The 23161-nt window shown below is 50.2% G+C and overlaps 1 protein-coding gene across 4 annotated transcripts in view; it reads right to left on the bottom strand.

Moving 5' to 3' along the window:
- Window positions 1–5143, bottom strand: part of TMEM151B (transmembrane protein 151B) — a 58150-nt gene extending 53007 nt beyond the window's left edge. For 3 of the 4 annotated variants that reach the window (XR_013220981.1, XR_013220980.1, XM_077281940.1), the window contains exon 1: window positions 4470–4945. Coding sequence is in view for 1 of the 4 variants with exons in the window: in XM_077281940.1 (XP_077138055.1) it covers window positions 4470–4550 (81 nt within the window). In the remaining 3 variants the exon portion in view is untranslated. Of the gene's footprint in view, window positions 1–4469; window positions 4946–5039 lie in introns of those variants that run through there. The other variant, XM_077281941.1, reaches the window with a different exon arrangement.
- Window positions 5144–23161: the final 18018 nt, after the last annotated feature.

The raw sequence follows: 23161 nt of genomic DNA on the forward strand, positions 1-23161 counted from the left end.
AAGTGGTGGTTGTGTGTAGTAGTGTGGTGATGGTTGTGTTTATAGTGGGGTGGTGGTTGTGTGTAGTATTGGGGTGGTAGTTGTGTGTAGTAGTGTGATTGTAGTTGTGTGTAGTGGCGGTTGTGTGTAGTAGTGCGGTGGCAGTTGTGTGTAGTAGCAGTGCAGCGGATTTGTGTCATACTGGGGTGGCGGTTGTGTGTAGTAGCAGGGTAGTGGATTCGTGTAGCAGGGTGGCGGTTTTGTGTAGTAGTGGGGTGGTGGTTGTGTGTAGTAGCGGGGAGGCGGATGTGTGTAGTAGCAGGGTAGCGGATTCATGTAATAGTGGGGTAGCGGTTGTGTGTAGTAGTGCGGTGGTGGTTGTGTGTAGTAGCAGTGTAGCGGATTCATGTAGCAGGGTGGCGGTTTTGTGTAGTAGTGGGGTGGTGGTTGAGTGTAGCAGTGGGGTTTGCGGATGTGTGTAGTAGCGGGGTGGCGGTTGTGTGTAGTTTCTGGGTGGCGGTTGTATGTACTAGTGGGTGGCGGTTGTGTGTAGTAAAGGGGTTGAAGTTGTGTGTAGTAGCGGAGTGGCGGTTGTGTGTAGTAGCAGGGTAGCGAATTTGTGTAGTAGCGGGGTAGCGGATTCATGTAGTAGTGGAGTGGCAGTTGTGTGTAGTAGAAGGGTAGCGGATTCATGTAGCAGCGGGGTGGCGGTTGTGTGTAGTAGAGTGGTTGCGGTTGTGTGTAGTAGCAGTGTAGCGGATTCGTGTCATAGTGGGGTGGTGGTTTCGTGTAGCGGGGTGGCAGTTGTGCATAGTAGCAGGGTAGTGGATTCGTGTAGCGGGGTGGCTGTTGTGTGTAGTAGCGGGGTAGAGGATTCGTGTAGTAGCGGGGTAGCGGTTGTGTGTAGTAGTGGGGTGGCGGTTGTGTGTAGTAGCGGGGTGGCGGATGTGTGTAGTAGCGGGGTAGCGGATTCGTGTAGTAGCAGGTTGGCGGTTGTGTGTAGTAGCAGGGTAGCAGATTCGTGTAGCGGGGTGGTGGTTGTGTGTAGTAGTGGGGTAGCGGTTGTGTGTAGTAGTGGGGTGGAGGTTGTGTGTAGTAGCGGGGTAGCGGATGAGTGTAGTAGCGGGGTAGCGGATTCGTGTTGCAGTGGGGTGGCAGTTGTGTGCAGTAGCAGGGTAGCGGATTCGTGTAGCGGGGTGGTGGTTGTGTGTAGTAGTGGGGTAGCGGTTGTGTGTAGTAGTGGGGTGGAGGTTGTGTGTAGTAGCGGGGTAGCGGATTCGTGTTGCAGTGGGGTGGCAGTTGTGTGCAGTAGCAGGGTAGCAGATTCGTGTAGCGTGGTGGCGGTTGTGTGTAGTAGTGGGGTGGAGGTTGTGTGTAGTAGCGGGGTAGCGGATGAGTGTAGTAGCATGGTGGCGGTTGTGTGTAGTAGCGGGGTTGAAGTTGTGTGTAGTAGCGGGGTTGAAGTTGTGTGTAGTAGTGGAGTGGTGGTTGTGTGTAGTAGCAGGGTAGCGGATTTGTGTAGTAGCGGGGTAGCGGATTCGTGTAATAGTGGGGTGGCGGTTGTGTGTAGTAGCAGGGTAGCGGATTCGTGTAGTAGCGGGGTGGCGGTTGTGTGTAGTAGTGCAGTGGCGGTTGTGTGTAGTAGCAGTGTAGCGGATTTGTGTCGTAGTGGGGTGGCGGTTGTGTGTAGTAGCAGGGTAACGGCTTCGTGTAGCGGGGTGGCGGTTTTGTGTAGTAGTGGGGTGGTGGTTGTGTGTAGTAGCGAGGTGGCGGATGTGTGTAGTAGCGGGGTAGCAGATTCGTGTATTAGCAGGGTGGCGGTTGTGTGTAGTAGCAGGGTAGCGGATTCGTGTCGTAGTGGGGTGGCAGTTGTGTGTAGAAGTGGGGTAGCGGATTCGTGTAGTAGCGGGGTAGCAGTTGTATGTAGTAGTGGGGTGTCGGATGTGTGTAGTAACGGGGTAGCGGATTCATGTAGTAGCATGGTGGTGGTTGTGTGTAGCAGCGGGGTAGCGGATTTGTGTAGTAGTGGGGTGGCGGTTGTGTGTAGTAGCGGGGTGGCGGATGTGTGTAGTAGCGGGGCGGCGGTTGTGTGTAGTAGCGGGGTAGCGGATTCATGTAGTAGCGGGCTGGCGGTTGTGTGTAGTAGTGAGGTGGTGGTTGTGTGTAGTAGCGGGGTGGCGGTTGTGTGCAGTAGCAGGGTAGCGGATTCATGTAGTAGCGGAGTGGCGGTTGTGTGTAGTAGCGGGGTGGCGGATGTGTGTAGTAGCAGGGTTGCGGTTGTGTGTAGTAGTGGGGTGGCGGTTGTGTGTAGTAGTGTGGTGGCGGTTGTGTGTAGTAGTGGGGTGGCAGTTGTGTGTAGTAGCGGGGTGGCGGTTGTGTGTAGCAGCGGAGTGGCGGAAGTGTGTAGTAGTGGGGTAGCGGATTCGTGTAGTAGCAGGGTGGCGGTTGTGTGTAGTAGTGGGGTGGTGGTTGTGTGTAGTAGCGGGGTGGTGGTTGTGTGTAGTAGTAGGGTGGTGGTTTTGTGTAGTAGTGGGGTGGCGGTTGTGTGTAGTAGCGGGGTGGCAGTTGTGTGTAGTGGTGGGGTGGCGAATGTGTGTAGTAGTGGGGTGGCGGTTGTGTGTAGTAGCAGGGTAGCGGATTCATGTATTAGCGGGGTGGCGGTTGTGTGTAGTAGTGGGGTGGCGGTTGGATGTACTAGGGGGCAGTTGTGTGTAGTAGCGGGGTGGCGGTTGTGTGTAGTAGTGGGGTGGCAATTTTGTGTAGTAGCGGGGTAGCAGATTCGTGTAGTAGCGGGGTGGCGGTTGTGTGTAGTAGCGGGGTGGTGTTTTTTTGTAGTAGCGGGGTGGCGGTTGTGTGTAGTAGCGGGGTGGTGGTTGTGTGTAGTAGCAGGGTAGCGGATTCATGTATTAGCGGGGTGGCGGTTGTGTGTAGTAGTGGGGTGGCGGTTGGATGTACTAGGGGGCAGTTGTGTGTAGTAGCGGGGTGGCGGTTGTGTGTAGTAGTGGGGTGGCGATTTTGTGTAGTAGCGGGGTAGCAGATTCGTGTAGTAGCGGGGTGGCGGTTGTGTGTAGTAGCGGGGTGGCGTTTTTTTGTAGTAGCGGGGTGGCGGTTGTGTGTAGTAGCGGGGTGGTGGTTGTGTGTAGTAGTAGGGTAGCGGATTCATGTAGTAGCGGGGTGGCGGTTGTGTGTACAGTAGTAGCGGGGTGGCGGTTGTGTGTAGTAGCGGGGTGGTGGTTGTGTGTAGTAGTAGGGTAGCGGATTTGTGTAGTAGCGGGGTGGCGGTTGTGTGTAGTAGCGGGGTGACGGTTGTGTGTAGTAGCGGGGTGGCGGTTGTGTGTAGTAGCGGGGTGGTGGTTGTGTGTAGTAGCAGGGTAGCGGATTCATGTAGTAGCGGGGTGGCGATTGTGTGTAGTAGCGGGGTGGTGGTTGTGTGTAGTAGTGGGGTGGTGGTTTTGTGTAGTAGCGGGGTGGCGGTTGTGTGTAGTAGTGGGGTGGCGGTTGTGTGTAGTAGGGGGGCAGTTGTGTGTAGTAGCGGGGTGGCGGTTGTGTGTAGAAGTAGGGTAGTGGATTCGTGTAGTAGCGGGGTGGCGGTTGTGTGTAGTAACGGGGTGGTGGTTGTGTGTAGTAGCGGATTCGTGTGGTAGCGGGGTGGCGGTTGTGTGTAGTAGTGGGGTGGAGGTTGTGTGTAGTAGCGGGGTGGTGGTTGTGTGTAGTAGTAGGGTAGCGGATTCATGTAGTAGCGGGGTGGCGGTTGTGTGTACAGTAGTAGCGGGGTGGCGGTTGTGTGTAGTAGCGGGGTGGTGGTTGTGTGTAGTAGTAGGGTAGCGGATTCGTGTAGTAGCGGGGTGGCAGTTGTGTGTAGTAGCGGGGTGACGGTTGTGTGTAGTAGCGGGGTGGTGGTTGTGTGTAGTAGCGGGGTGGTGGTTGTGTGTAGTAGCAGGGTAGCGGATTCATGTAGTAGCGGGGTGGCGGTTGTGTGTAGTAGCGGGGTGGTGGTTGTGTGTAGTAGTGGGGTGGTGGTTTTGTGTAGTAGCGGGGTGGCGGTTGTGTGTAGTAGTGGGGTGGCGGTTGTGTGTAGTAGGGGGGCAGTTGTGTGTAGTAGCGGGGTGGCGGTTGTGTTTAGAAGTAGGGTAGCGGATTCGTGTAGTAGCGGGGTGGCGGTTGTGTGTAGTAACGGGGTGGTGGTTGTGTGTAGTAGCGGGGTAGCGGATTCGTGTGGTAGCGGGGTAGCGGATTCGTGTAGTAGCAGGGTGGCGGTTGTGTGTAGTAGCGGGGTGGCGGTTGTGTGTAGTAGGGGGGCAGTTGTGTGTAGTAGTGGGGTGGAGGTTGTGTGTAGTAGCGGGGTAGCGGATGTGTGTAGTAGCATGGCGGCGGTTGCGTGTAGTAGCGGGGTTGAAGTTGTGTGTAGTAGCGGGGTGGTGGTTGTGTATTTTCGCCTTATGTTGGGGAGACAGGGATGTATCTGAACCTCAGGGCCACAATCTACTCACCAGTTCTCGTACAGCGTCGGTGCTCTCCTGCGGTACGGACCCCGTGCTGCTCTCGCTGGCCGCTGATGCCGGTGGCGACATGGCCAAGGTCTGTAGGAAAGTGCCAGGTCCAAGGCCCAATCCAGGAGGATGGAGTGTAGATCCAGCTGTGACCCAGTCATACCCTCACCCTGCTCCGCAGGGAGCCCCCACACATCCGGGGCTTGTGGCCACTGTGAGGGTCCATGTCACATCTCTGGTGCAGGGCTGCACAATGCCGACTGTTTACACATGTGCACGGGTGCGGGACACACCTGACACACATGTACACACAACACACAGGGTGGACATCACACACACACATGGGACACACACAGGACACACAGACACACACGGAGCAGAGCGGTGCAGGGGCAGGAGGGAGGGGGCAGGGGCAGGAGGGATGGCAGGGAAGGATGCTGCAGGAGCCGGAGGATGGGAGAGATTCCCAGGGAAGATGGGAGGGAGGCAGAGGAGGAGGAGGAAGAGGAGGAGGAAGAGGAGGAGGAGAGGGGAGCGCAGCTCAGCACAGCTGGAGGAATCACTGCTGACCTTGAAAGAGTGCACTCCTCCATCACTGACCGTCTCATCTCTCCATCACCGACGGTCTCATCTCTCCATCACTGACGGTCTCATCTCTCCATCACCAACGGTCTCATCTCTCCATCACTGACGGTCTCATCTCTCCATCACCGACGGTCTCATCTCTCCATCACTGACGGTCTCATCTCTCCATCACCAACGGTCTCATCTCTCCATCACTGACGGTCTCATCTCTCCATCACCAACGGTCTCATCTCTCCATCACTGACGTTGTCTCCATCACTGACGGTCTCATCTCTCCATCACCGACGGTCTCATCTCTCCATCACTGACGGTCTCATCTCTCCATCACCAACGGTCTCATCTCTCCATCACTGACGGTCTCATCTCTCCATCACTGACGGTCTCATCTCTCCATCACTGACGGTCTCATCTCTCCATCACTGACGGTCTCATCTCTCCATCACTGACGGTCTCATCTCTCCATCACTGACGGTCTCATCTCTCCATCACTGACGGTCTCATCTCTCCATCACCAACGGTCCCATCTCTCCATCACCAACGGTCTCATCTCTCCATCATCGACGGTCTCATCTCTCCATCACTGACTGCCTCATCTCTCCATCACCGACGGTCTCATCTCTCCATCACTGACAGTCTCATCTCTCCATCACTGACGGTCTCATCTCTCCATCACTGACTGCCTCATCTCTCCATCACCGACGGTCTCATCTCTCCATCACTGACTGTCTCATCTCTCCATCATTGATGGTCTCATCTCTCCATCACTGACGGTCTCATCTCTCCATCACTAATGGTCTCATCTCTCCATCACCGACGGTCTCATCTCTCCATCACCGACGGTCTCATCTCTCCATCACTGACTGTCTCATCTCTCCATCACTGACGGTCTCATCTCTCCATCACTGACGGTCTAATTTCTCCATTTCTGACGGTCTCATCTCTCCATCACTAACTGTTTCTCCTTCACCGACAGTCTCATCTCTCCATCTCTGTCTCATCTCTCATCACTGACTGTCTCATCTCTCCATCACCGATGGTCTCATCTCTCCATTACCGACGGTCTCATCTCTCCATCACTAACTACCTTCTCCTTCACCGACAGTCTCATCTCTCCATCTCTGACAGTCTCATCTCTCCATCTCTAACAGTCTCATCTCTCCATCACCAACTGTCTCATCTCTCCATCACTGACGGTCTCATCTCTCCATCACCGACGGTCTCATCTCTCCATCACTGACGCTCTCATCTCTCCATCACTGACGGTCTCGTATCTCCATTACCGACGGTCTCATCTCTCCATCTCTGACGGTCTCATCATGTCTCTGTCACTGACAGTCTTATGTTTCTCCATCACTGACGATCTCATCTCTCCATCTCTGACGGTCTCATCTCTCCATCACTGACAGTCTCATTTCTCCATCTCTGATGGTCTCATCTCTCCATCACCGATGGTCTCATTTCTCCATCACCAACGGTCTCAGCTCTCCATCACTAACTGTTTCTCCTTCACCGACAGTCTCATCTCTCCATCTCTGACTGTTTCATCTCTCATCACTGACTGTCTCATCTCTCCATCACCGACGGTCTCATCTCTCTATCACTGACTGTCTCATCTCTCCATCACTGTTTCTACTTCACCGACAGTCTCATCTCTCCATCTCTGACTGTCTCATCTCTCCATGACGGACAGTCTCATCTCTCCATCACTGACGGTCTCATCTCTCCATCACTGTTTCTCCTTCACCGATGGTCTCATTTCTCCATCTCTGATGGTCTCATGTCTCCAACACCGACGGTCTCATCTCTCCATCACCGAAGGTCTCATCTCTACATCACTGACTGTCTCATCTCTCCATCACCGACAGTCTCATCTCTCCATCACCGACGGTCTCATCTCTCCATCACCGACGGTCTCATCTCTCCATTACCAATGGTCTCATCTCTCCATCACGACTGTCTCATCTCTCCATTACTGATGGTCTCATTTCTCCATCTCTGACGTTCTCATTATGTTTCCGTCACTGACGGTCTCATCTCTCCATCTCTGATGGTCTAATTTCACCATCTGATGGTCTGATCTCTCCATCACTGTCTCATCTCTCCATCACTGACTGTCTTATCTCTCCATCACTGATGGTCTCATTTCTCCATCTCTGACTGTCTCATCTCTAAATCTCTGGCTGTCTCATCATCTCTCCATCACTGACTGTCTCATCTCTCCATCCCATCTCTGACAGTCTCATTTCTCCATCACTGACTGTCTCGTTTCTCCATCTCTGATGGTCACATCTCTCCATCTCTGACGGTCTCACCTCTCCATCACTGATGGTTTCATTTCTCCATCTCTGATGGTCTCATCATGTCTCCGTCACTGACGGTCTCATCTCTCCATCTCTGATGGTCTCATTTCTCCACCTGACGGTCTCATCTCTCCATCACTGACTGTCTCATCTCTCCATCACTGATGGTCTCATTTCTCCATCTCTGACTGTCTCATCTCTCCATCTCTGACTGTCTCATCTCTCCATCACGGATGGTCTCATCTCTCCATCACCGACGGTCTCATCTCTCCATCACTGTTTCTCCTTCACCGACGGTCTCATCTCTCCATTTCTGACGGTCTCATCTCTCCAACACCGACGGTCTCATCTCTCCATCACCGAAGGTCTCATCTCTACATCACTGTCTCATCTCTCCATCACCGACAGTCTCATCTCTCCATTACCAATGGTCTCATCTCTCCATCACCGACTGTCTCAACTCTCCATCACTGACGGTCTCATTTCTCCATCTCTGACGTTCTCATCATGTCTCCGTCACTGACGGTCTCCTCTCTTCATCTCTGACGGTCTAATTTCTCCATCTGATGGTCTGATCTCTCCATCACTGTCTCATCTCTCCATCACTGACTGTCTCATCTCTCCATCACTGATGGTCTCGTTTCTCCATCTCTGACTGTCTCATCTCTCCATCTCTGACTGTCTCATCATCTCTCCATCACTGACTGTCTCATCTCTCCATCCCATCTCTGACAGTCTCATCTCTCCATCACTGACTGTCTCGTTTCTCCATCTGTTCTTCAGGCCATCATTCACAGGTCAGGGGGAAGGTGGGATGCGGTCAACTCTCATTGTTCAAGTCTTGAATCAATTTATATAGTGTATTCTTCAATGTTTGCAGGTCAACAAACTACATGGCCTGGTACAATGTATAATCAACATATTAGCAAACATCAATTGTTCAATTACCCAGTGTCCCTGTCCTCCAAGGATAGCAACACAATAATCAATTCAACAGTCATTGTTTAGACTCATATGAACAAAGGCCTATGTTTCTTGACCCACAGAAGAAAAACACATCAACTCAAGAGTCAACTTTTAGGCTCATACGACCAATTGCCTATGTCTCTTGACCCACGGAATAAAAATACATCTGGCCTAGTTAAGTATAAATGCTGGATCGTCACATTCCTCTCCCGATCTTAATTATAAATTAAGAATAGAACAATTCCTCAGGCTCCTTCTCCTGCTTGAGGCTCCGGGTCCCAATGCGACCAACAACTCCTTTATTTGGGCTGCTTGGGATTGGGTATTTCATTCCAGACTGCCATTGGATCCTTGATTTGGAAGGCAGGTCAATTCCTCTTGGTCAATCTCATCATCCTCCATGATATTCCGGGTATCACAAAGGACCAATTCCTGTATCAAATCCGACCAAGTGTCGGTGGCCCTGTATTCAATCAGTTGAAGCTGGCACAACTTCATGTAGCTGCCGTTTCCTGTTGAGGCTCTATATCCACTTCGGTCCTCTTCTCAAGGCCGAGCTGGTGAGGTTGCACAGGGTGGCGTCCGAAACCTGCTGTGTATCCCTCATCTATGGTTTGCTCAGACTGTCTTCCTCCCTGGTTGTGGAGCCCTTGGACGGTGTTTATGAACACCAGTCCCCTGCAGCTATCCCGAATCCACTGGTCTGAGTAGTATCCTGCTGCTGCCATCAAATGTGGAGACATGGGAGGTCAAGTGGGTTCACTTGTCCGCTTGCCCCGCTATCTTGAGAAAGACCACTTGGACCAAGGCTTATCCCACTGAAGACCCGCACTCCTTCCTCATGGGCAGAATACTAAGACAACACATGGTGCAGGTAAAACAGTGTAGCCATACCTTACTGAACCATCAATACACAATAATATAGAACAGTCCCAGCAAGTACATAAGATGGTGCGAATTACAGTCTCACACTTTGGTTGGCTCACAGGTATTAGAGCTGCTGCAACTTCGAGGCTTCCCCGGCCAATTACTCCAACCCGTGGTACTCTGCTTTTGGTGGGCCCACAGAGAGGAGGTAACAACAAGTTAGGAAGCGGACAGTCGATTGAGGTATTTGGCCAGGTGACCAGATTGTCACAACCTGAGTTCTCTGAACGTTGCCATGGGGCCAGGTGACCGGACGGTCCCAACCTGGCTTCTACGAACATCTCCATGGGGCCGGCGTCAGCACCCGGCGCACCCGGGCAAGTGCTGGGGCCCTGGCGAGACGGGGGGGCTCATTGACAGTACGACACTGAGGCTCCTGGGGGGCCCCCGCAGCCAGACTACATACCCTGTCCCCTGTAATACACACAACTCCCAGGCCTCGGAGCACATCCCCGGCAGCAGGCGACACAGAGCTCTGGGAGTTTCGCAGCTGCTGGAGAGCTATGACGGGTCGCCATTGATTAGCAGTCTCACCATTTATACGCAGAGTGACTTCCGGTTTGTGTCATCACTTCCGGGTGAGAGTGAGGACGTGCTCATAATCCTAAGAGCTCAGAGCGGTCCATCTTGCCCTGGGAATCATCATCGTCCAGCACCTAGCGGTGTGCGGGGTCCGACCGTCCAGTGCCCGGAGAATGAGCCACTCGTCGCCAAGCAGAAAGACAAGCAGCAGTGCAGCACCTGTGTCTGTCCGTGACAGGGAAAGTGAAGCAGTCTTCCTTCCTGGAGCAAAGGCAGACCTACAGTATGGCATCTGAGTGAGTGAGTGAGTGATGCTGGGACATGTAGACTACTGTCTGTATATACTACAATACATGGCTGTGTTATATACTACGTGGGCTGTGCTATATGTAGTACGATGGCTGTGCTATATACTACATGGGCTGTTATATACTACGTGGGCTGTGTTATATACTACGTGGGCTGTTATATACTACATGGCAGGCTGTGCTATATACTACGTGGCTGTGCTATATACTACGTGGGCTGTTATATACTGCGTGACTGTGCTATATACTGCTTGGCTGTGCTATATACTATGTGGCTGTGCTATATACTACATGGCTGTGCTATATACTACATGGGCTGTTATATACTACGTGGGGTGCTATATACTACGTGGGCTGTTATATACTACGTGGCAGGCTGTGCTATATACTACGTGGCTGTGCTATATACTCTGTGGCTGTGCTATATGCTACGTGGGCTGTACTGTATACTACATGGGCTGTTATATACTACGTGGGCTGTTATATACTACATGGCAGGCTGTGTATATACTACGTGGCAGGCTGTGCTATATACTACATGGCTGTGCTATATACTACATGGGTTGTCATATACTACGTGGGCTGCTATATACTATGTGGGCTGCTATATACTACGTGGGCTGTGCTATATACTACGTGGCTGTGCTATATACTACATGGGTTGTTATATACTACGTGGGCTGCTATATACTACGTGGGCTGTGCTATATACTACGTGGCTGTGCTATATACTATGTGGATGTGCTATATACTACATGGGTTGTTATATACTACGTGGGCTGCTATATACTACGTGGGCTGTGCTATATACTACGTGAGCTGTTAATCTGGCATTGTACTATACCTATATTTCTCTGCTGTATCTGTGGATCATGAATCGTGGTTTGTGTTAAAGATTGGGGGGCCCACTGAGACTCTTTCAACCCGGGGCCCTCAAAAACCTGTAGCCGGCCCTGGGCCTGATAACCAGGAATTGAAGCTCGTGGCAGATAATTTGCATATTCCTGGTACACTCTGGGAAGAGCGAATAGTCGCCCTGAGTCTGAAGATTTTTGGTTGTAGTTGGATGAAACAGCTTAAAGGAAATTGTCAAACCGTGAGCCTGACGGAGCGTGAATCTTTATGGTGATTCCACAGAAATTCCTTTGGTTCCACATGGAGATGGAGACTACTCATATGGTGGGCTGCAATGTGTGCTATATGTTTACAGACTCGCCAGAGGAAAAGACAAATTATACATGCCAGAAATGCATCTTGTGACTCTGTTAGAGGAAAAGGTGCAAAGTCTTCGGGAGAGAATATCTGCACTGAAACTCATCACAGAAGATGAGGATTTCCTGACAGAACAGAAAAATCTGGTCACAATGTTCCAAGAGAAGAACTCAGTGTTCCTGCAGAAGATAATGACAGTATAGAAATAACTATTCAGAATGTTCCAAGAGAAGCAGCTTTCAATGTACCTGCAGAAGAAGAGAAATGGAAGCATGTGACCCAAAGAAGCTGGACAATGAGGAGGCCATCAGCACTAGTGATGAGCGAGTGTACTCGTTGCTCTGGTTTTCCGGAGCACGCTCGGGTGACCTCCGAGTATTTGTGACTGCTCGGAGATTTAGTTTTCATCGGGGCAGCTGAATGATTTACAGCTATTAGCCAGTTCGATTACATGTGGGGATTCCCTAGCAATCAGGCAACCCCCACATGTACTCAGGCTGGCTAATAGCTGTAAATCATTCAGCTGCCGTGATGAAAACGAAATCTCCGAGCAGTCATAAATACTCAGAGGTCACCCGAGCGTTCTCCGGAAAACCCAAGCAACGAGTACACTCGCTCATCACTAGTCAGCACCCATACCGCTGAAGAACCAGGCTCTCATGCAGAATAACTATGAGGATGTACATCAAAAAGTGCTTTGCTCACAAAGAACACCCCAGTAAGAAATCAGAAGCCTCTTGAAGGGAGAAAAAGAAGCGCTGTGGTGAAGAAGAAACGGAGAGTGTTGGTCGCGGAGGATTCACTACTAAGAGGAAGAGAAGCCGCTATCTATCGACCAGACATTACTTCACGAGAAGTGTGCAGTCTTCCAGATGTCCAAATTAAAGATGTATCTGATAGGTTATCAAGACTCTTCAGTGCTACAGACGACTACTGAGGTCTATTAATACATGTAGGAACAAATGATACATCAAGAAAAGACCCAGAGACTATATGCAGAGGCTTTGAAGACTTAGGCTGGAAAGTGAAAGAACTGGGAGCGCAGATCGTCTTCCTGTCCATCCTCCCAGTGCATGGATATGGACCAAGGAGATCGAACAGGATTCTACAGGTAAAGAACTGACTACGTCAATGGTGCCGTGAGCAATGTTTTTTTTTTTTTTCCATGGAATGAATTACCTGTATGATGGACTCCTTGAGAGAAATGGGTTGCAGTAAGATATTCAGTGTCCTGGACAGTTTCCTTGCTAAATCAGATACTAGTAGTGTTGTTCCTGATGTCTCCAACCCAAGTTCCTGAATTGCTTATGCTGTGATCTCCTGATTGAGCACTCTACTTAAACCTGGCAATGCAATTTCTTCATTGCGAGATTATTGAGCTCCCAGGCTCTAGTCAACCTTCTTCCCACCTGCTGCTTATCCTCAAGATCCTACTGCTCTGTGTACCGACCTCTGGCTATATCCTGACTACGCTACCTGCTTATCCTCCCAACTACACTGCTGCTCCGTATACCGGCATCTGGCTATATCCTGACTAGGTTACCAGCTTATCCTCCTAACTACACTGCTGCTCCCTGTACCGACCTCTGGCTATATCCTGACTAATATTCCTGCTTATCCTCCCAACTACATTGCTGCTCCGTGTACCGACCTCTGGCTATATCCTGACTACGCTACCTGCTTATCCTCCCAACTACACTGCTGCTCCGTATACCGGCATCTGGCTATATCCTGACTAGGTTACCAGCTTATCCTCCCAACTACACTGCTGCTCCCTGTACCGACCTCTGGCTATATCCTGACTAATATTCCTGCTTATCCTCCCAACTACATTGCTGCTCCGTGTACCGACCTCTGGCTATATCCTGACTAATATTCCTGCTTATCCTCCCAACTACACTGCTGCTCCGTGTACCTTCCTCTGGCTATATCCTGATTATGATTCCTGCTTATCCTCCCAACTACACTGCTGCTCCGTGTACCGACCTCTGGCTATATCCTGATTATGATTCCTGCTTATCCTCCCAACTACACTGCTGCTCCATGTACCGACCTCTGGCTATATCCTGACTACGATACCTGCTTATCCTCCCAACTACACTGCTGCTATGTGTACCGACCTCTGGCTATATCCTGACTACGATACCTGCTTATCCTCCCAACTACACTGCTGCTCCATGTACCGACCTCTGGCTATATCCTGACTACGATACCTGCTTATCCTCCCAACTACACTGCTGCTCCATGTACCGACCTCTGGCTATATCCTGATTATGATTCCTGCTTATCCTCCCAACTACACTGCTGCTCCGTGTACCGACCTCTGGCTATATCCTGACTACGATACCTGCTTATTCTCCCAACTGTACTGCTGCTCCGTGTACAGACCTCTGGCTATATCCTGATTATGATTCCTGCTTATCCTCCCAACTACACTGAAGCTCCGTGTACTGACCTCAGGCTATATCCTGACGATTCCTGCTTATCCTACCAACTACACTGCTGCTCTGTGTACCGACCTCTGGCTATATCCTGACTACGATACCTGCTTATCCTCCCAACTATACTGCTGCTCCATGTACCGACCTCTGGCTATATCCTGACTACGATACCTGCTTATCCTCCCAACTACACTGCTGCTCCATGTACCGACCTCTGGCTATATCCTGACTACGATACCTGCTTATCCTCCCAACTATACTGCTGCTCTGTGTACCGACCTCTGGCTTTATCATGACTTTGATTCCTGCTTATCCTCCTAACTACACTGAAGCTCCGTGTACCGACCTCTGGCTATATCCTGACTATGATTCCTGCTTATCCTACCAACTACACTGCTGCTATGTGTACCGACCTCTGGCTATATCCTGACTACGATACCTGCTTATCCTCCCAACTACACTGCTGCTCCGTGTACCGACCTCTGGCTATATCCTGACTACGATACCTGCTTATCCTCCCAACTACACTGCTGCTCTGTGTACTGACCTCAGGCTATATCCTGATGATACCTGCTTATCCTACCAACTACACTGCTGCTCTGTGTACCGACCTCTGGCTATATCCTGACTACGTTACCTGCTTATTCTCCCAACTGTACTGCTGCTCCGTGTACAGACCTCTGGCTATATCCTGATTATGATTCCTGCTTATCCTCCCAACTACACTGAAGCTCCGTGTACTGACCTCAGGCTATATCCTGACGATTCCTGCTTATCCTACCAACTACACTGCTGCTCTGTGTACTGACCTCAGGCTATATCCTGACGATACCTGCTTATCCTACCAACTACACTGCTGCTCCCTGTACCGACCTCTGGCTATATCCTGAATACGTTACCTGCTTATTCTCCCAACTGTACTGCTGCTCCGTGTACAGACCTCTGGCTATATCCTGATTATGATTCCTGCTTATCCTCCCAACTACACTGAAGCTCCGTGTACTGACCTCAGGCTATATCCTGACGATTCCTGCTTATCCTACCAACTACACTGCTGCTCTGTGTACCGACCTCTGGCTATATCCTGAATACCTTACCTGCTTATCCTCCCAACTGTACTGCTGCTCCGTGTACCGACCTCTGGCTATATCCTGACTACGATTTCTGCTTATCCTCCCAACTACACTGCTGCTCCGTGTACCAACCTCTGGCTATATCCTGACGATTCCTGCTTATGCTCCTAACTACACTGCTGCTCCGTGTACCAACCTCTGGCTATATCCTGAATACCTTACCTGCTTATCCTCCCAACTGTACTGCTGCTCCGTGTACCGACCTCTGGCTATATCCTGACTACGATTTCTGCTTATCCTCCCAACTACACTGCTGCTCCGTGTACCAACCTCTGGCTATATCCTGACGATTCCTGCTTATGCTCCTAACTACACTGCTGCTCCGTGTACCAACCTCTGGCTATATCCTGACGATTCCTGCTTATGCTCCTAACTACACTGCTGCTCTGTGTACCGACCTCTGGCTTTATCATGACTTTGATTCCTGCTTATCCTCCTAACTACACTGCTGCTCCGTGTACCGACCTCTGGCTATATCCTGACTACGATTCCTACTTATCCTCCCAACTACACTGCTGCTCCGTGTACCGACCTCAGGCTATATCCTGACTATGATACCTGCTTATCCTCCCAACTACACTGCTCCTCCGTGTACTGACCTCAGGCTATATCCTGACTACGATTCCTGCTTATCCTCCCAACTACACTGCTGCTCCATGTACTGACCTCTGGCTATATCGTAACTACGATTCCTGCTTATCCTCCCAACTACACTGCTGCTCTGTGTACTGACCTCTGGCTATATCCTGACAAGGATTCCTGCTTTTCCTCCCAACTACACTGCTGCTCCGTGTACGACTTCTGGCTATATCCTGACTACGATTCCTGCTTATCCTCCCAATTACACTGCTGCTCCGTGTACCGACCTCAGGCTATATCCTGACTACGTTACCTGCTTTTCCTCCCAACTACACTGCTGCTCCGTGTACCGACCTCTGGCTATTTCCTGACTACGATTCCTGCTTATCCTCACAACTACACTGCTGCTCCGTGTACCGACATCTGGCATTATCGTGACTACGATTCCTACTTATCTTCCCAACTACACTGCTGCTCCATGTACCGACCTCAGGCTATTTCCTGACTACGTTACCTGCTTATCCTCCCAACTACACTTCTGCTCCGTGTACTGACATCTGGCGTTATCGTGACTACGATTCCTACTTATCCTCCCAACTACACTGCTGCTCCGTGTACCGACATCTGGCGTTATTCTGACTACGTTACCTGCTTATCCTCCCAACTATACTACTGCTCCATGTACCGACCTCAGGCTATATCCTATGATTCCTGCTTATCCTCCCAACTATCCTGCTGCTCCATGTACTGACCTCAGGCCATATCCTGACTATGTTTCCTGCTTATCCTCCCAACTACACTGCTGCTCTGTGTACCGACCTCTCGCTATATCGTGACTACGATTCCTGCTTATTCTCCCAACTACACTGTTGCTCCATGTACCGACCTCAGGCTATATCCTGACTACGCTACCTGCTTATCCTCCCAACTACACTGCTGCTCCGTGTACCGACCTCTGGCTATATCCTGACTACGATACCTGCTTATCCTCCCAACTACACTGCTGCTCTGTGTACTGACCTCAGGCTATATCCTGATGATACCTGCTTATCCTACCAACTACACTGCTGCTCTGTGTACCGACCTCTGGCTATATCCTGACTACGTTACCTGCTTATTCTCCCAACTGTACTGCTGCTCCGTGTACAGACCTCTGGCTATATCCTGATTATGATTCCTGCTTATCCTCCCAACTACACTGCTGCTCTGTGTACCGACCTCTCGCTATATCGTGACTACGATTCCTGCTTATTCTCCCAACTACACTGCTGCTCTGTGTACCGACCTCTCGCTATATCGTGACTACGATTCCTGCTTATTCTCCCAACTACACTGTTGCTCCATGTACCGACCTCAGGCTATATCCTGACTATGCTACCTGCAGGTGCTGCCCCAACTCAGGCTAGTCCATAACAGAATAATTATGCACACAAATGGCGTCTGTTGTAGCCCAAATGAGGCAACAAGTCTCTGAACTTTAACATTTTGGTGCTACATACCAAGAAAAATTTTCTAAGTTGCAAACACAGGTGTTGGGTTAGCAAAAGGAAATTATTGAGTTGCAGAGGCAACTTCTGGATTTGGGCAACTAAGGCTCGAAATCAAATGCATGCATGTCGCTGCCTGCAAAGTTCAGTGGGATCGTTATCATTACCGTGGGTTCCTAAATCAATGTCGTATCTATTTCCAGATGCATCCTTCTCCGTTTACCAGTGATAGGAAAAAGGTCCTTTTCATCATTAATCTCCTGACCTATGAGGCTCTTGGCTCTTCCAGTCTCATTAACAACTTAGTTTCCTTCATCGCAGCTATGGACCAAGTGTTTGACGACCCAAATCGTTGTGCTACAGTTGAAACCAAATTGCATAACCTACGTCAAGGGCTGTGCTCTGTAGCTGAATATACCTCCGAATTCCGCCGCTGGGTGGCAGACACTACATGGAATTTGGCTGCCCAGAGGAGTCAATTTCACCGAGGATTATCAGAGCTAATAAAATATGAACTTGCAAGAGATGAGACCCCCTGCTAATTTGGAGGACTTTATTCAACTATGCATCCGAATTGATCAGAGACTCATGGAACAAAGAAAGGAAAGGCAGCGAGTGTTTGGAAACACCCCTAACTACTCTTTTACTCTATCAGCATTAAAACACCAACAGGAAATGGAAAGAGTTCCTGAACTTATGCAAATCGATGTATTTCGTAAACCTCTCTGCAGTAGAGAAGGAGAGGTGACATACAGGGAATCTATGACTCTATTGTGTGGGCTCTGGACATTTTGCCATTAATTGTCCTAATAAAAGGACCATAGCCTTCAAAAATGCCAAAACTGCAAGTAATTTAGACTTTCTGAACGACCAGACCATCACGTCCGTAATGCAGGGTAAAGGCAAAGAGCAATCATCATCATCTCATTTTATCGTTCCCATACAGGTCATAATTGGGAGCCAAAAAATAAAATGCTCTGCCATGTTAGATTCTGGAGCAGGAGGGAATTTCATGGACTTACAATTCACACTTAATAATAACATTGCAAGTAGGACTAAATCCATGCCCATCGATATGGAAACTGTGGATAGATCACCTTTATCGTCTGGACCTGTTACCCACTAGACAATTGAACTGGAAATCTGTGTGGAGCAAACTGATCATGAAGCGGTTAGTTTTCATCTTATTTCATCTCCAAAATGTCCAGTTATTCTAGGAATTCCCTGGTTTTCAATCCATAACCTGTCTATCAACTGGGCATTGAGGACCATTACCTTTCCTCTGAGTACTGTTACATGATAATGTATCTGTTCTCAAACAAATTAAAGTATCCTAGATTTCTCATCAGTGATGATAAACTACCACCTCAGTACCAGCAGTTCAGTGAGGTCTGCAGTAAGAAGAAAGACGATCAACTGCCTCCTCATCGTCCTTACGACTGTCCCATTGAATTGCTTCCTGGAGCGTCCAGTTTGGGCAAATTCATAATCTTTCTGAGCCAGAATTGAAAGTACTAAAGGAATACCTAGACTAAAACTTAGGCCGGAGACACACTGGTGCGAGATACGGCCGAGTCTCGCTGGTTAAAAGCAAGCTGTGGCACCGGCACTCCGGAGCGGAGCGTGCAGCTGCATAGCAATACATGGAGCCGCACGCTCCGCTCCAGAGTGCCGGTGCCACAGCTTGCTTTTAACCAGCGAGACTCGGCCGTATCTCGCACCAGTGTGTCTCCGGCCTTAGAGAAAGGCTTCATCGAGCCTTCTTCTTCTCCAGCTGAAGCACCCTTATTTTTTGTAGAAAAGAAGGACTCAACCCTGCGGCCATGTATTGAATATAGAGAAATCAATAAAATTACCATTAAGAATCGCTACCCACTCCCCCTAATTCCGGAGCTGCTGGAGAGACTGTGTTCTGCCAGACTTTTTACCAAATTCGATCTAAGAGGGGTTTATAATCTCATACCAATCCGCCCAGGAGATGAATGGAAAACTGCCTTTAGAACTAGATATGGACATTTTGAATACCTGGTTATGCCTTTTGGCCTTAGCATCACCCCCGCCACCTTTCAGCACTTCATTAATGATGTTTTCCGAGATTTCTTTGATCGATTTGTTGTTTCTCGATGACATTCTTATATTTTCAGACTCCTTGGAGGAGCATTGCAGTCATGTCCAGTCAGTCCTGGAAAGTCTACTAGAAAACCATCTCTACATCAAACTCAGAAAAGTGAATTCGAACAAACCAGAACTTCTGGGATATATCATCTCCCCAGAAGGTCTAAGCCTGAATCCCAGTAGGATCAGAGTGGTAGTTGACTGGCCTACCCCAAGAAATGTAAAAGATGTTCAGCGCTTTATAGGATTCACAAATTTCTACAGAAGGTGTCATGTCCCCGTAGAGACAGAGGAAGGTGTCGTGTCCCCGTAGAGACAGAGGAAGATGTCGTGTCCCCGTAGAGACAGAGGAAGGTGTCATGTCCCCGTAGAGACAGAGGAAGGTGTCGTGTCCCCGTAGAGACAGAGGAAGGTGTCGTGTCCCAGTAGAGACAGAGGAAGGTGTCGTGTCCCCTTAGGGATAGAGGAAGGTGTCGTGTCCCCTTAGGGATAGAGGAAGGTGTAGTGTCCCTGTAGGGATGGAGGAAGGTGTCGTGTCCCTGTAGAGATAGAGGAAGGTGTTGTGTCCCCGTAGAGATAGAGGAAGGTGTCGTGTCCCAGTAGGGATAGAGGAAGGTGTCGTATCCCCGTAGGAATAGAGGAAGGTGTTGTGTCCCCATAGGGATAGAGGAAGGTGTTGTGTCCCCGTAGAGATAGAGGAAGGTGTTGTGTCCCCTTAGGGATAGAGAAATGTGTCGTGACCATGTAGGGACAGAGGAAGGTGTCGTGTCCCCGTAGGGATAGAGGAAGGTGTCGTGTCCCCGTAAAGATAGAGGAAGGTGTCATGTCCCCGTAGGGATAGAGGAAGGTGTCTTGTCCCTGCAGGTTAGAGAAAGGTATTGTGTCCCTGTAGGGATGGAGGAAGGTGTCTGTTCCCGTAGGGACAGAGGAAGGTGTCATGTTCCCGTAGAGATAGAGTAAGGTGTCGTGTCCCTGTAGGGATAGAGGAAGGTGTCGTGTACTCGTAGGGATGGAGGAAGGTGTCATGTCCCCGTAGAGATAGAGTAAGGTGTCGTGTCCCTGTAGGGATAGAGGAAGGTGTCGTGTCCCCGTAGGGATGGAGGAAGGTGTCGTGTCCCCGTAGGGATGGAGGAAGGTGTCGTATCCTCGTAAGGATGGAGGAAGGTGTCGTGTCCCCATAGGGATAGAGGAAGGTGTCGTGTCCCCGTAGGGATGGAGGTAGGTGTCGTGTCAAAGCAGGGATGGAAGAAGGTGTCGTGTCCCCGTAGGGATGGAGGAAGGTGTCGTGTCCCCGTAGGGATGGAGGAAGGTGTCGTGTCCCCGTAGGGATAGAGGAAGGTGTCGTGTCCCGTAGGGATGGAGGAAGGTGTCGTCTCCCCGTAGGGATGGAGGAAGGTGTCGTGTTCCCATAGGGATAGAGGAAGGTGTCGTGTCCCCGTAGGGATAGAGGAAGGTGTTGTGTCCCCGTGGGGATGGAGGAAGGTGTCGTGTCCCCGTAGGGATAGAGGAAGGTGTCGTGTTCCCATAGGGATAGAGGAAGGTGTCGTGTCCCTGTAGGGATAGAGGAAGGTGTTGTGTCCCTGTAGGGATAGAGGAAGGTGTTGTGTCCCCGTAGGGATGGAGGAAGGTGTTGTGTCCCTGTAGGGATAGAGGAAGGTGTCGTGTCCCCGTAGGGATGGAGGAAGGTGTCGTGTCCCTGTAGGGATGGAGGAAGGTGTCGTGTCCCCGTAGGGATAGAGGAAGGTGTCGTGTCCCGTAGGGATAGAGGAAGGTGTCGTGTCCCCGTAGGGATGGAGGAAGGTGTTGTGTCCCCGTAGGGATGGAGGAAGGTGTCGTGTTCCCGTAGGGATGGAGGAAGGTGTTGTGTTCCAGTAGAGCTAGAGGAAGGTGTCGTGTCCCCGTAGGGATAGAGGAAGGTGTTGTGTCCCCGAAGGGATGGAGGAAGGTGTCGTGTTCCCGTAGGGATGGAGGAAGGTGTTGTGTCCCTGTAGGGATAGAGGAAGGTGTTGTGTCCCTGTAGGGATAGAGGAAGGTGTTGTGTCCCCGTAGGGATGGAGGAAGGTGTTGTGTCCCTGTAGGGATAGAGGAAGGTGTTGTGTTCCCGTAGAGCTAGAGGAAGGTGTCGTGTCCCCGTAGGGATGGAGGAAGGTGTTGTGTCCCCGTAGGGATGGAGGAAGGTGTCGTGTTCCCGTAGGGATGGAGGAAGGTGTTGTGTCCCCGTAGGGATGGAGGAAGGTGTTGTGTCCCCGTAGGGATAGAGGAAGGTGTTGTGTTCCCGTAGAGCTAGAGGAAGGTGTCGTGTCCCCGTAGGGATGGAGGAAGGTGTTGTGTCCCCGTAGGGATGGAGGAAGGTGTCGTGTTCCCGTAGGGATGGAGGAAGGTGTTGTGTTCCAGTAGAGCTAGAGGAAGGTGTCGTGTCCCCGTAGGGATGGAGGAAGGTGTTGTGTCCCCGTAGGGATGGAGGAAGGTGTCGTGTTCCCGTAGGGATGGAGGAAGGTGTCGTGTTCCCGTAGGGATGGAGGAAGGTGTTGTGTTCCAGTAGAGCTAGAGGAAGGTGTCGTGTTCCCGTAGGGATGGAGGAAGGTGTCGTGTCCCCGTAGGGATGGAGGAAGGTGTTGTGTCCCCGTAGGGATGGAGGAAGGTGTCGTGTTCCCGTAGGGATGGAGGAAGGTGTCGTGTCCCCGTAGGGATGGAGGAAGGAGTCGTGTCTCCGTAGGGATAGAGGAAGGTGTCGTGTCCCTGTAGGGATAGAGGAAGCTTCTGAATCTTGTTTGTCGGAGATAGATCATCCTCGCAGGACAGAAGTGCTTTGTCATTTCCTGTACCTGCTACAGCCAGCAGAGGGCAGCATCACTCTCCTGCAGACACAACATAGGGGAAAAGTATGGTGGTATAACAAGGAGCTTCCAGATACAAGGATGGTCCGCACCAATAGTGACTGCAGCTCTGGAGGTGACTGGAGGATAAGACACATGTAACAGCAGAATAGTGAGTGCAGCTCTGGAGGTGACTGGAGGATAAGACACATGTAACAGCAGAATAGTGAGTGCAGCTCTGGAGGTGACTGGAGGATAAGACACATGTAACAGCAGAATAGTGAGTGCAGCTCTGGAGGTGTAGTGTTGGGTTATAGGGTGGAGAGTTTAGCTCATGTCTTGTACACTAATATATTGTAAATCTGTTGTTGTTATTGGAATCACAGTTTCCCGTCTACACCTTCAGCAAAGTCCTCCAAAATGAGTCACAGGAGAGAAGACAAGATTAATATAAGCCGAAAATACTGACAGAGCAGCGCTCCTCTTGTCCTGTGTATATACACTGCACAGTACCACTCCTCCTGTATATATACACTGCACAGTACCACTCCTCCTGTATATATACACTGCACAGTACCACTCCTCCTGTATATATACACTGCACAGTACCACTCCTCCTGTATATATACACTGCACAGTACCACTCCTCCTGTATATATACACTGCACAGTACCACTCCTCCTGTATATATACACTGCACAGTACCACTCCTCCTGTATATATACACTGCACAGTACCACTCCTCCTGTATATATACACTGCACAGTACCACTCCTCCTGTATATATACACTGCACAGTACCACTCCTCCTGTATATATATACACTGCACAGTACCACTCCTCCTGTATATATCCACTGCACAGTACCACTCCTCCTGTATATATACACTGCACAGTACCACTCCTCCTGTATATATACACTGCACAGTACCACTCCTCCTGTATATATACACTGCACAGTACCACTCCTCCTGTATATATACACTGCACAGTACCACTCCTCCTGTATATATACACTGCACAGTACCACTCCTCCTGTATATATACACTGCACAGTACCACTCCTCCTGTATATATACACTGCACAGTACCACTCCTCCTGTATATATACACTGCACAGTACCACTCCTCCTGTATATATACACTGCACAGTACCACTCCTCCTGTATATATACACTGCACAGCACCACTCCTCTTGTATATATACACTGCACAGTACCACTCCTCCTGTATATATACACTGCACAGTACCACTCCTCCTGTATATATACACTGCACAGTACCACTCCTCCTGTATATAT

Source organism: Ranitomeya variabilis, chromosome 2 (genome assembly GCF_051348905.1).
Source record: "Ranitomeya variabilis isolate aRanVar5 chromosome 2, aRanVar5.hap1, whole genome shotgun sequence".
NCBI lineage: Eukaryota > Metazoa > Chordata > Amphibia > Anura > Dendrobatidae > Ranitomeya > Ranitomeya variabilis.